Here is a 13,820-nt window from a genome sequence, read left to right as displayed (position 1 = left end):
AACTTGTTTTTGAAGCTCTGGCCATGCTTATGTTGGCATTTGGGGTGTTGTAATAGAAAAAAGGATGTGTAGAACAACACACGCTTACATGTCCTATATGCAGTTCAGTGGTTTACTCTGAACTAGTTAAAATCTAGTTCCCTGAGCTAAACCTTCCCACTGCATTAGTTTTGAGGCTTCCAGAAAGGCCTGTGAACCTTTGCTTCCTCATTGTCAGGACTTTTAATCGTAACACACATGCTGGTTTCACTCACAGAAAGCTTCTCATGCCTTATTTTTCTTCATGCAATTCAAATGACAATGTGGTTCCTACTCCCTGATCTGTTTCAGCATTGTGCATTTGGGCAACATGTGCTGCAAGGCACCATTGGGCAGGAGTGGAGAATTTAATCCTTCCAGCCTAGATACTGCAGTCATAGGATACCTGTGATAAAGAAGTGACACGGAACTGTTTTGAGCATCCTTTCCTCTGAGGAAAAAGATGGGCAGTAGCATAAGATTCTGGGAGTCCTTACCACTGCAGCTGTGTTCCTTATCTGTGGATTGGAGCAAGAAAACAAGCTGCATTGTCTTAAGAAAATGGGAAAAGTAGCAGTAGTCAGGAAGCTTGTGCATACTTCTCTACATTCATATTTTTCCATGCACAAAGTTTCAGGTGTTTATCACCCTGAGAAGACTTGCAACCCTGGGCCCTTGCTGACCAGTTAGTTACTCATTGGTTTGAAGTGAGCTTGTCTTCTGTAGGGCAGGTGGTGATCAAAGTTTGTCAGTGCCATCCTTCAAGGTGTCTTCAAATAGTGCGAATATGTAGTATTGACAAAATCTTCTTGACCTTCCAAAAGTAGGGAGTGTTTGGCACTGTTCCATCAGTTGCTTGGTGTAGGGAACTCATAGCTTCAAAACCAGAAGAGGCTACTATGTAATACAGACTTTAGTTTGCCAGCAAGGTATCTCTAGACATTTTGGCACCTTTCCCGTGTCAGGAGTCATTCCAGTTTCTTTCGTTATTCTGACCTTAGAATCAAGACATTTGCTGAAAGGCAGAACTGTTCATGGTGTTTTGGTGATCATTTTTGTTCTGAGATGTTAAGTAATCCATATGTGCTACTGCCCTAAGTCTGAGATTTTAAATGTACCATTAACTGTAACTTTACTGCATCTACAATGGGAGCTTGTATAATTTACAATATCTCTGCTAGATGGTTGGCTTTGCTTTAGCCCTTACTGAATAGACTATCAACATACCATGTCCTAATGCTTTGCCTAGAGTTGTGTCCAGACCCATGCTCTTGTCCTGGCTTCCTGTTGATGCCCTTTTCTTCCCCTCCCCTCTCATCCTCAAAATACACACATATACAAGGGGTGTTGTTTTAAAGGCAATGACTTAATTCACATGAATTGCTGTAGCAAAAGAGAAGGGAGCAGCAAGTGTTCAAACAACAAAATAACTTTATTCCTTGCTGGGAATGAGGGCTGTGTCCGGTGATCTATGAGGAAATGCAATGGGAAAGGGAGTGTGGAAAATCTAGTTTAGAACTTCTAAAACTAGAACTGGGTGCGGGGGGAGTGACACGAGAAAGTCCCTGTCAGGTGTCTGCCTTGCTCTCTGAAGCTGGGACTGGGAAGAAAAGGTATAACCAGCTTGAGCATCTGGGAGAGATTCTGATAGCCTGGGCTTAAGTAGCAGTCACCAAAGCTTACTGAGGCATTTAACCAAGTAAATATATATTTTTACCTGTAGTTGGCCAACCTGCTGACCAGAAGTATGGTTTGAAGGCTCCAGAGGGAGACAGTGCCTGTTTTCTAATAGTTTTGCCCCTGGCACCTCTCAAGAACTGCTTTTTATCAACCTCTGGAGATAGGCTAAGTGTTGCTGCTTGTCCTGTTAGCTTTCAACCATGCCTTCCATAGTGTCTTTCCTCTTCTTCAAGCACAACGTCCATCTCAATCCTGAGGTGCTGCAGCATCTCTTGTAGAATGGTCTTCGGTGTTAGATGATGCTCCTTACCTGCAACAATGTTGGAACAAGGTGGTAGAGGAGGTGCAGGTGTTGCAGCCCCCAGTGGAGGAGTGTAAAGTAAGTCTGTTGGCCTTTGAGTGCCTACAATGGTTACAGAATGCTTATCTGTCACCTGGAGCTATCTACTGCAGCTGTGTAGTGTTCAAGGATGCAGTATTCTGAAAATTGCTCATCTGGGTTAGAGAATAGGTTAGGGCCAAGGTTTAATCAGGCTTTGAACAAGATTGTCTGGTACTGGGAGTTTACTTCTATGCCAGGATCATCACTGTGCCATTCTCCTGTACCCATTGATTTTGTGAGGAGCCGGGCATTTGGACAGGGAGAGACAGATCAAAGTCTTCGTGTTAAGTAGTGAGAGTAGAAGTAGGCTGCTGTGATAATGTCAATCCTTCCTTACTTTTTTATTCTGCATTAAATAGTAGGTAAAGGATATCCTTCTGGCTCTGTGTGTTACTGGATTAGGCCTTCAAGTACAGTGGATATTTTGTCGTTGTTTATTATGAATCTGCTCCATGCTCTACTACTTGCCTGGATGGAGGAATAATGCCAGTTCATGTGCTTCAGAGATTACACAAAGCGATATGAATCTTCTTTTCCCTCCCCTTCTCCTTTAGTCCAGTAGTTTGCTTATGTCCCCATTTTTCACTGATTTATGAAACACCTTGCTATGAAATCAGTATTTATTTAGAAATAGGACCATCATGACACAAAAGCCCTTTTTTCCTTCTCTAGGTTTATCACCTAGAACTCCTTTCCTGACTGCAAACCCAATATTGAAAGCAGGAATGAAAGTTGGACTTTACTTTTTACTGTGAACAGGTTATCAGTGCCAGCTGTGATGGAGAGAGGTCAAGGAGATTTATGTAGATGTGTCTTTCCAGGTGTCTTCCAAAGTCAGAGTGACAAAATTTTCTTTCTGTATTGCTTTAGTGATTAGAAGTAAATGACCTTGTTATGGCCAGCTTAATAGGAAGAGAAGTAAGGACAAGAACTAAGAAGCAAAATTCATAATAAACCATAGAGCTTCTTTCACTGGAACTGGATTAATTTTAGATATTCTTAATGCTGTATTAAAAATAGAGAGTGCTCATACTATCTCAGAGTGCGAAAGGAGGAGGCGGTGTTGAAGAGAACAGAAATGAGCAAGTAAAACAAAGTTACTGTGTGAAAACAACAAAGGTGGGAGAAAGAAGAGACAGTATGGAAACACTGCGGGCTGTGGAACTTGTGAAAGAGAATGCAACCGGAGAACTTGATGTAATGGAAAACTTCCTTTTAATGGTTTAGAAGTCTTTAAAAGGCACCGGCCCAAAGATAATACCTTCCCTGGGGATTTGTTTTAATTGCTAATGGTCCTGAAAAGAATACTTCATTGAAGAAGCTTAGTGGTAAGCCTTATTTGACTAGGTTGGGTTTTGTTTTTTTTTCCTACTTCTTTCTTGTAGCTTGACATGCAGTCATTTCTCGTTTTCAGAAAAAGCTTATATTCAAATTACTTTTGCATGCTTTTCATTGCAGCATGCTGTCCATCTCTCCATGTTGATTCAAGTATAGAAGAACATACCTTGAAGTCATATCGCATCAGAATTAGCTTTATAATTAGCTTTACAGCTCTACTTACTGTAAGAATAAATTCTTGGGAGAAAGTAGTTTGGGTTTGGCTTTTTTTTTCATTTGTTTCAAATTATCTGAGCACCAACATATTTTTAAGAATAAATGTAAAATTGCCAAACCTACGTAGTGGATGGAATTTTCCACATTGGCTGTTACTGAAATTTTGCTGTCATAGCGGTCAGAAGTTGACATAAAGATGAATATTGTGTTCTCAAGACAGAAATTTAATCTGCATGTTAGACATTTTCTTTGCTGTGTTTTGGTGGAGAGAGGCTAGAAACCAGCTGTTTAGAAGTCAAATAGCACTAGGGTGGGAGGTAGAGAAGAGGCTTATCTGGGGGATGGGACTTCATGCTGTCTAAATGATGAGTCCTCCGCTCTCTGGGAGTGCGTTACAGGGACATTGCAATGGCTGATGAGTGTGTCCTTACAGCAGTTGTTCTTTTTATAGCAGGTTGAAGAATATTTTTAATTAACTCCCTTATATGGCCAGAATAATTTCCTTGTTCTAAAATATTTGATCTGTTTTTAATAGTGGAAAGGGAATGCCCTTGAAAATAATTTTAGTTCTGAATTAAATGCATCAACTGATATTAACAGTTGAAAACTAACCAGGTATAGTTAGTGTAGTGGTTGAAGTGTTATTTTATGTGCTTTCCTCTGGATATTTGAAACAAATTTCTTTTTGTTTATATTTCTCATCTCAGATATAGAAAAATAAATAAAATTAAAGTTTAATGTATAAAAGTGAAGTACTCAATTTTTACGTAGTTATATTTAAGTACATTGAGCAACCAAATGTAATTTCAATATTGCTCAGTTTCTTGATATTAGCAAAACATGCATTTATCTCTAGATTCAAACTTTTATGTTAATTATACTATTTTTTTATAGAAAAAGATACTGTGGGGTTGTTTGGGGTTTTTTTTTCAATCTTGGAAGATAGACAATAAAGATATGGATGACCACGTCCAAGCTTGGGACATAAATATTCAGTGAGTGAACAGGAAAACTTGGTTCAGGTTGTTAATGTTCTGCAAGCAGATGACAACAATATTAGCATTGTGAAATTTTGCAAGAAATTCTAGCATTAGATAAATAATATAATCCATTTGTTTTCTCTTTTGTGGGGTTTTGATAAAGAGGAAAATAATCTGTCAGTTTTAAACTTGATGGGCAGAACTTGGTGATTTATGTTTAAAGCCCGCTTGAAGGTTTTGTCTTTCTGTAAGAGTAAGATGTAGCAGTGAATATTCAGACAAACTCATTTGAAGTAAAACTTTCTTGTGATGTGTATTTTTCTAATTCACACCGTAGGGTTTCTTTAGTAAACTATGTGGTGACAGTTTCTGTGCAGCTCAGTGTTTTCTCTGAATTTATTTGCAGTAAACACTAGTTTATTAGCACTAGTCTCTTAAATCTAGAATTGGTATGGAATTGTTATTTGGTGGAAATTATTAGTTGTGATTTTATTAAAAACAATACCTTATAACTTTCAGGGTTTATAAAAATACCTATATAAAAATCCTGGTTTTGTGTTACCCAAGTGTATGTAATGTAGGAAGTAAAACGATAAAATGATGAGAAGTAATGGGAAGCCAGAAAGTATCTTCAGAATTGCTTAACTCAAAATTGATTTTCTACTTGATGTATCATAATGTTTGTGAGTAAGCATGTTAAGGATCTAAATTCTGTAATCCTTGCTTCTTAAATTCTGAGGTATTATTAGAGATAATGTTAATTTCATTAACCTATTAATTTTTAAAGTGCTTCTCTAATCTTGAAGATAAACCCTTCTGTTTAAAAAGCCTTTTTGGTCAGCAGTCTGCCTTAAATAATTTTTTTCTGACCATTTTTCAGCAAGATCAAGGAAATATGTTTTGCTAAAATATTTATCACTGCACAGTGATATGTGGCTGCTGATTGAAAACAGTTTTCTTCTGAAACTATACTGATTTTTTTCCTTCTAGTCACAGAAATAATGAACTGTGTGTTCCGGGGAAGTTGAAGTAATGAAACTGGCTCTGTCTGGTTTAATTCGATGAGCTGTGAATCACACATTGATGATCTATCTTTACTTTTATTCTTTTCTCTTTTCTTGTGCCTGGCCTTGTTAACAGAATTTGATACTGAAGTTTTTCACGTGTTTGGTGGCTTTATGTAGATGTCACAGGGCTAATCAGATAAGCTTACAGTATTGCAGAGCCCTCGCGTGAAGTAACTGCTTCTATGCTAGTGTGAGAGAGCAAATTTCTAGAAAAGGAGAGAGTACGCGGGGAGTGAAATCACATCCAGGATGAGGCAGTATGTTCAAGTTCCAACTGTTGAGCAAGAAAAAGCCTATGATTATAATTCTGCTTTTGAACCAAGACCATGTGTGTGTTTGGGTAGGTGAAATTATAATTTTCTGATAAGATAGACTGTTTCTTCTTACTGCTATTCTGTAGAATAATTGTGTGTAAAAAGAAGTACCTGTACAGCTGGGAAATATGTACAGTCTTAACATGTAAAATGCAGATTACAGGATTCCTTTAGCAGAAGAGAACATGCATGTTTAAACTTGGAAAATCCCACTATTGCAGAAGTAAATAATAAGTATTGCTTAAACCTTTTACATTGACCATCATGTAACAGTGTGAACTTCTCTGCAGATACCACTTTAACCTTCATATTTAGTTGTATAAAATGACGTAAAGATGTCTTCAAGGGGGAGACTATTAAAACGCAAATTTTGCTTGACACTGAAAGGGAATTGTCATAGGATTTTTTCGGCGATAAACCTGCATATAATGGAACAGGTTCTTTTTACTTGGCTTAGTGACTGTGTTCTGTAGACCTACAAAACAGCTTATTTGTGTGAAATGAATCTGTTTATTTGGATCAACGTTTATCTGGGTTAAATTTCTATCCCAGAAGTAGAGAATCTGTTTTCAATTGCTCAGCTTCTCTCCATCTTTGAAAACACTCGTCTTTTCTGGTCTACGTAGTGAAATGTTCCTAGATTTTACTTTATTTTTTTAAGTTCAATGTATTTTTAATGAACATTGTTAAGACTTGATTTTTGTGGTTTTTTTTTATAGTCATGCTTCTTTTTTTAAACCTATTTCTAGGTTTTTATTAATCTTTCCTGGTTATATCAAAACACTGAGCAATGATAAATAATTTTCTCACAAAGTGTGTCTCATGACTGTTGTTTTGGGTTTTGCTTTTGGTTTTCTTTTTTCCTGTGTTCTTTGGAGAGCCTATCACTTAATTTTTTTTCTGATGGTGTTCAGCTTAAATTTCTTTACTCAAAATATCTTTGGAGGCTGAAAGCTTTCATAGATAAGCTTTCTAATACTTGAATGTTCTATTTAATTTAGAAAATTCTTTTAATGTCATTACCATTCATATTAATTTTAGTTTTATATTTTGATGATAGGTGGGGTTTTTTTCATGTAAACTATGCTATAATTAAATATATAGCAATGTAAATATACTACTGAAAATCCAAGATGTGGAGAAGAGAAAGTTTTCAAATCTTATGTAATATACTTCTTGTTAGACCTTTTTTTATGTCAAAATTCACTGTATGCTGTAAATTTAAAGAGCAGTATTTGAACACTATTGAGTTTCCATTAACTGAAACCATCTGGTAAGGCTGTCAGAATGGGTTGGTGCTGTTATCTGATATTCGTCCTTCTCAAAGGAGTGACTGTATCCAGGTTTTATGTGCAATTTATGTAATTACCACAGTTCTAAAACATCATTTGAAGACTTAAACTGTGCTTCTTTGCAAGGATTTTCTCTCCTGTCACTTAAAGAGGGAGAAACTAACCTAGCAGAATTTTTAATTGCCTCTGTCTTGCACGCAATATTTTACGGTATTTTCTGTTCTTACTATGTCGTAGATAGCTACAGCAAAATATTTTACTACAGTTGTTGAAAGAATATTTTGTTATACTTAGGAGTAATCAAACATACTGTTTACTCTGGCCCGATGTTAGTGGTCCATAAGGTAGAAAATCAAGTAGGAAAACACAAGTACAAAGAGTGTTGAGCCAGGTGCAGAGCTGCATACCTAACTAAAGAAACGTTTAACAATATTAGGTAGATTTTAACAATATTCACTGGATTTTGATGGTGTTACTTGGATTTCCGAATACTGAGTGATATACTAGACACTAATGAGGTACTGTTTTCTTATGATTGTACTTACTTTTAAAATGTAACACAACATTGCTTTCAATAGAATCTAGTTGTACAGCTATGAATTATTTCTGGTTTAAGTCAAGTAGGTTTTTAACCTCTCTTGATACTTATGTTTCCCAGTGGCGTATGAAATAGCTTTGATTTTAGCTACTTAGGACCTGCAGCTTTTATGTAAATGCATATTTTTACATTGGTTAGATTCTGTTAGATTGGTTTACGTTCTGTGAGTAGGAGGTATCAACAGAAGGAGTCATACGAAGAACTTAACAGTAGTCACAAAGTACTGTTTCACACAAAAAATCTTAATATTCCAGCTGTTTATTCCTTGCATGTTTTTTTTGTTTTCATAGTTAGGTATTGAAGTTGTAAGTCTGTGTTCATCTTCCTGGTGATGTATGACTCTATAATTAATGAATTGAATTAAAAGACCACTGAGGAGAACTTAAAAGTGTGCTTTTAAAATCATAGCTCTATCTTTAATAATTGTTTCCGATTAAATAAATTGCAAGAATTAAGTTGAAGGACTATGAGCAATTCAGTTTTTTGTCCAAAAGATAAGTAGTATCAGAAAACAGGTGAAATAGAGGGACAATATCTACTTATGCAGAGTCTTGTAATAAAAACAAGTACAGCAAGGGAAGTCTTTGTCACGAATCTTCCAGATGTTCTCATAAATATGGTTAAAAACAACCAAGGTTACTTGGATATCATAAGTAAAGAAGTACAAATCCTGATGTATTTGTCTAATGCTTCTTCACATCCTGAAAAATTTGCAGATAAATTATAATCATCAAAGTTACTGCCAACATATCCTTTATTCTTTTCCCTATTTTGACTTTCAGTAAAAGCTTTTGCTGCTTTAACTCTTTTTAGCAAAGTGTTTTATGATTTTTTGGAGTACATATATTAATACCTTTAATAAGGTATTTGTAAGACATTTAGCTACTCTGAATGCTCTAGGTACTGAGATTTGAAAGACCAGCCAGCCACGGATCTGTGTGCATACTTGCTATAGTATTATTCAGTATATTATTTCCAATTTAGTGACTCTTATGCCACTAAAGCTGCTGCTTTATGTTAATCTGAGACCTGACCAATGAGTTAATTGATAATAAGTCCACTAAAACATTTAAAACCTGATTTGTCAAAACATTCAAATTTCTTGGGAATAAATCTGCACTGATAAAACAATTGGACAGATATCTAGAAACATTTTTCAGGGTTTTTTTTTTGTGCTAAGTTTTACTTCAAGTAAACTGGAATTATTCCAGAGTTCTAGTAGTCCTGAATGCTAGAAAAAACAAACCATAGTTTGTAGGTTTCTATCTTGTTAGAGCAGGCATTATGACTCTTTTTAAATTAATAGAATTAAAAGTTACATGTAGTGTTCTGATTATCTTTATGTAAGTACAGTATGAGTAGGAGAGTAGAAATGAGGTAAGAAAAATACCTTTCTTCACTTCAAGTGACTGTCTCCTGTCTGATGCCTAGTAAAATAGTGGGATAATGAAGGGAGAGCTTGTTTTGTATATTGTGCTTTGTATTGCTTTATATGGTTGCCTGAAAACAGAAGATTTTGTAGTTGACTCTTTTTGTAGAAAAGTGAACATAATGCATGTTTAGATATGTTTTGAAATGATCATTCAGAATTAAGATAAAACAGCAAATGAAGTAGCCTTGGTTTTAACGTTACTAAATTTTGAAATTTCTTGATTTTTCTGCATGCTTTTAAGTATGGCTGGATGACAGGTGCATTTCTAGTACCCAGGTTGCTTGCATATTTTCTCATGTGTTACATTATAATAGTAGTTTTGCTTATTTGACTTCTCAGTCATTTTCAATTACCTTAATTTGGTTTTATTGCTGATAGTAACAAGCAGCTGAATTCACTGTATCTTCTTCCTCCTTGCTTATCAGCTAGTCTCTTCAAATGAAAATACCGGAGTTCCTAAAACTTAATTCTAAATTCTGTTGGGTGAATCTCTCTGCAGGAGTGTGCTGTTGCTGTGCTGCTTTGAGACCTCGCTACAAGCGTCTGGTAGATAACATATTTCCTGAAGATCCAAAAGTGAGTGTTGACTTTAAAACTTTAAGGTATTGGCATTTGAAAAATTGTTGTTAGTAACTACTTTTAGCAATTTAGCAATTTTTTTTTTCTTTTCTGTTTTAACATTTTACAGTAAATTCTGCTTTAGCACTTCATAGCTTTAATAGAGGTTAGCTGGAAAGGAACCTCTACAGATCATCTGAGCTAATTCCCTTTTCAAAGCAGGGCTGTGCGTATTGAAGAGTGAAATTAGTGTGTTTTGTACAGAGAAATAGAGATTTAATTAAACAGAGTATTCTGCAGCAGAGGTAGCACTTAACTTCATAACTACTTAGAACCACAAATACTTGTTTTGTTATGGTTGCAGGTGTGAACATTTTCTATTTTTCTACAAGATTTTAATTTCCTTGGCATACTCTTGACATATTGACTATGTAAGTTTTTATAGTTCTGGTAGACTGTTGTGATACAAAATGTTTTTTTGTTGTTGTTTTTTAATTTCTCCAGTTATTCATACGCAGTCTTTTCATTTCACTGGAACAGTCTTGGAGCTATATTAAAGCCTAGCTCTTAGTCTCTGTGAAAATAAATAACTTCTGTGTTACCATTTAGTAATGCCTGTATCTATACATAATCATGTGATGGTTCAGACAGATCAGGAGCTTATGTTTCTGCTGCTGTATTTTTTAAAATGCGTTGCCAGATTTTGTTATCTTCTTTATAGTAGAAGTAAGCAGAACAGTCGGCACAGCATTTGTATAATATTTGGCTTATTCTTAGAAAGTACGTGGGCTTTTCTTTAAAATGTGTTGTTACTGAGTGCTAGTTACTATGTAAGTGTATGTTTCTGGCTTCAGGGGAAATGTTTTCTGTGTATACAGTATGTTGAAAGCATGGAACAGTATGGTTTTATAGATTTATTTGTTTTAATCTACTTGTGTGATACAGGTCTAGAAACACCCGGAATTGCTACAGTTGTAGTTTTATAGCTTTACTCTCACTCAGTAGCTCTGAGTTGGCACTCCTTAGTTTCTGCTTTGTGAATATACATTGGCTCAGTGCAGGACACAAGCCAGTCCATGATGTTTCACTGAATTACAGACCTTTTCTAAAGTTTGAGAAGACTTTCTTGATAAAATACATTAATTAATAATGAGTGTGTTAAAAGCTTCGAAGTTATTTATTTGAAAAAGATAATGTTTTTGTAAACAAGAAAAAAAAAAGACAAAAAAGCCTTATCCTTCTTACCTAATAGTTCTAATTATAACCTCATCTGAGGAGATCCGTATCACAGTTCATGTTGGAACTAATATGTTAATCTTTGATCTTGTTCTAACGATTAGCCTTCAGGTATCCTGTATGTCAGCCTTGTCCAAGATGTGACACTGAAGAAATAAAATATTTAAACTACAATCTAAAATATTTAACCTACAAACTTGTTTGTATATAGTGTCAAAGTTATGCATCTAATATACTTTTGGGGGGGAATGGGAAAAGAAAAAATATTACATTGTACTGGTAGGAAAAAGGTGTCTTAGAACTGGTGACATATATCACTAAATACCCTCTTTTGGAATACCTGTTCCCCCCTGAAAAAAAGATGGGGGAAGGTAGTTGCTTCATTTCTTTAAAAAATATTTTACTTAGTTTTTTATGTTGCTGATTTTTGCAGCTAAGCTATTGAATTTTGCTGAAAAGTTTGGGGTTTTTTTCCAGTACCTTATTCCCATCTTTATGGCTCGAATCTTTAAATGTTGAGTAGACAAAAGGAAAAACACCTCAAAAGCTTTATACTTTCTGTGAACTTTTATATTTTGTATGTCTGTTTTTAGGATGGTCTTGTTAAGGCTGATATGGAGAAGCTGACTTTCTATGCGGTTTCTGCACCAGAAAAGCTCGATCGAATTGGTGCTTACCTAGCAGAGAGACTGAGCAGAGATGTTGTCAGACATCGCTATGGGTAAGGAAATAAGTCACAGCATTAGAAATAGATGCTAACATGTAGCTGCATTTTGTCATGTTTGTTCTGATCAAATTTTGGAGGCAAGACAGACCCAGTCTCTTTGTAGTGAGTTAACCTTGCCTGGCTGCCAGGTGCCCACGCAGGCCACTCTTCTCACTCCTCCTCCTCAGCCTGATGGAGGAGAAAATGAGATGAAAAGCTCATGGGTTGAGATGACAGGGTCATCGCTCAGCAATTACCATCATGGGCAAAAAAGACTCAACTTGGGGAAGATTAAATTTATTGCCAATTAATAACAGAGTCGGATAGTGAGAAATAAAAATAAAGCTAAACCCATCTTCCCTTCAGCCCCCCTTCTGCCCAGGCTCAACTTCACTCCTGACTCCCTTACCTCCTCCCCCCGGCACAGCACAGGGGGATGGGGAATGGGGGTTGCAGTCAGCTCGTGACATCTTGTCTCTGCTGCTAGTTCCTCCTCATGCTCTTCCCCTGCTCCAGTGTTGGGTCCCTCCCACGGCAGACAGTCCTTCCAGAACTGCTCCAGGATGGGCCCTTTTTACGGGATGCAGTCCTTCAGGAATGGACTGCTGCAGCGTGGATCCCCCACAGATCACAGGTCCTGCCAGAAAAGCTGCTCCTGCGTGGTGTCCTTTCCATACGGCTGCAGCTCCTGCCAGGAGCCTGCTCCAGCAGGGCCCTTCCAGCTTCCTTCAGGGCATATCCACCTGCTCCAGCGTGAGGTCCTCCTCGGTCTGCAGTGTGGATATCTGCTCCTCCGTGGTCCTCCATGGGCGCTACCAGTGTCGATGAGGGGCTGAGCTTTGGGAAGTGGTGGGTCTGTCTTGGAGCTGGCTGTGTCTGACATGGGGGCAGCTCCTGGTATCTTCTCACAGAAGCCACCCCTGCAGCCCCCCTTGCTACCAAAACCTTGCCATTTAAACCCAATACACCTTTGAATGTCATTCAGGGTAGTGGGAATTTGGGATATCTTTCTTTTTAGCCCTTTTGGCTAAATTGTATTTAAATGGGAACTTTAAAACTGTCATACTGTAAGTCCTTTATGAGCTATAAATTTTAAAGAATGTAGAGTCAAAAGAGGGAGAAGATTTTAAAGAATGTGGAAATGGAGGAGGAAAACACTGAGTCTAAGAAGTGGCAGGAGTTGGAAAGAAAGGCAGCATCCATCACAGGCCATCATTTTTGGCCTTCATGATGTCAAAAGCTATTTTTATAACTTTATGGAATGTGTAAATGGCTATTCTTTAGGGTAATTAATTTTGTTGACTGCTTTTCTTTACTCTTTTTCATTTACTTCGCATGTTGCCTGACTGTGCAGGAGCATGGATAAGTTGCTGGCTTTCCATGCTGAGGTTTGGATAGACAGAGGATCTGTAGACTAGAAAGCTGGGATTTATAATTGAAAATAAAATGTGCTAGGAAAGATAATTGAACTATATTTACTCTTGTTACCAAGTATTATGACACCCCTTCTAAAAAACACTCAATCCCCCCCTGCCCCCCCCCCCACCCCCCCAAAAAACCCCAGGAAATACCAATAACTTCCATTTTTATACAGTGGGAAATACGTGCCTTCCATTCTTTCTTTTCTAATTTTTGTAGTAATAAGGACCTAAATTGAACTAACTCAGGTAATGATAAATGTAGCACATCTTTATGTGAGTCTCTCTAATTAATTTTCAGGTATGTTTTAATTGCCATGGAGGCATTGGACCAACTTCTAATGGCTTGCCATTCTCAAAGCATAAAACCATTTGTGGAAAGTTTCCTTCATATGGTAGCCAAGCTTCTGGAATCAGGCGAACCAAAGCTGCAAGTTCTTGGAACTAATTCTGTGAGTAAAGATACTAAATGAAATCAGAATAAAGCTCTGCTTATTTGCTATGGGAAAGTAGTTTCAGAAGTTGCAAAGTATCTGCCAGTTAACATGAATTGAGAAGATTCTGTATGTGGCAGGGTATACCATT

General features: G+C 36.8%; 1 protein-coding gene across 9 annotated transcripts in view; it reads left to right on the top strand.

Moving 5' to 3' along the window:
* EFR3A (EFR3 homolog A) overlaps window positions 1–13,820 on the top strand; it is a 97,662-nt gene that overhangs the window by 14,500 nt on the left and 69,342 nt on the right. For 5 of the 9 annotated variants that reach the window (XM_030011427.2, XM_030011423.2, XM_030011428.2 and 2 more), the window contains 3 exons: window positions 9,817–9,893; window positions 11,705–11,832; window positions 13,537–13,687. In XM_030011427.2, coding sequence (XP_029867287.1) covers window positions 9,817–9,893; window positions 11,705–11,832; window positions 13,537–13,687 — 356 coding nt within the window. Of the gene's footprint in view, window positions 1–5,865; window positions 6,022–9,816; window positions 9,894–11,704; window positions 11,833–13,536; window positions 13,688–13,820 lie in introns of those variants that run through there. The other 4 variants (XM_030011420.2, XM_030011421.2, XM_030011419.2 and 1 more) reach the window with 4 other exon arrangements.

This window comes from Aquila chrysaetos, chromosome 4 (assembly GCF_900496995.4).
Source record: "Aquila chrysaetos chrysaetos chromosome 4, bAquChr1.4, whole genome shotgun sequence".
Lineage (NCBI taxonomy): Eukaryota > Metazoa > Chordata > Aves > Accipitriformes > Accipitridae > Aquila > Aquila chrysaetos.
The sequence above is the reverse complement of the archived record's forward strand: the minus strand, read 5'-3'. Positions and strand labels throughout refer to the sequence as shown.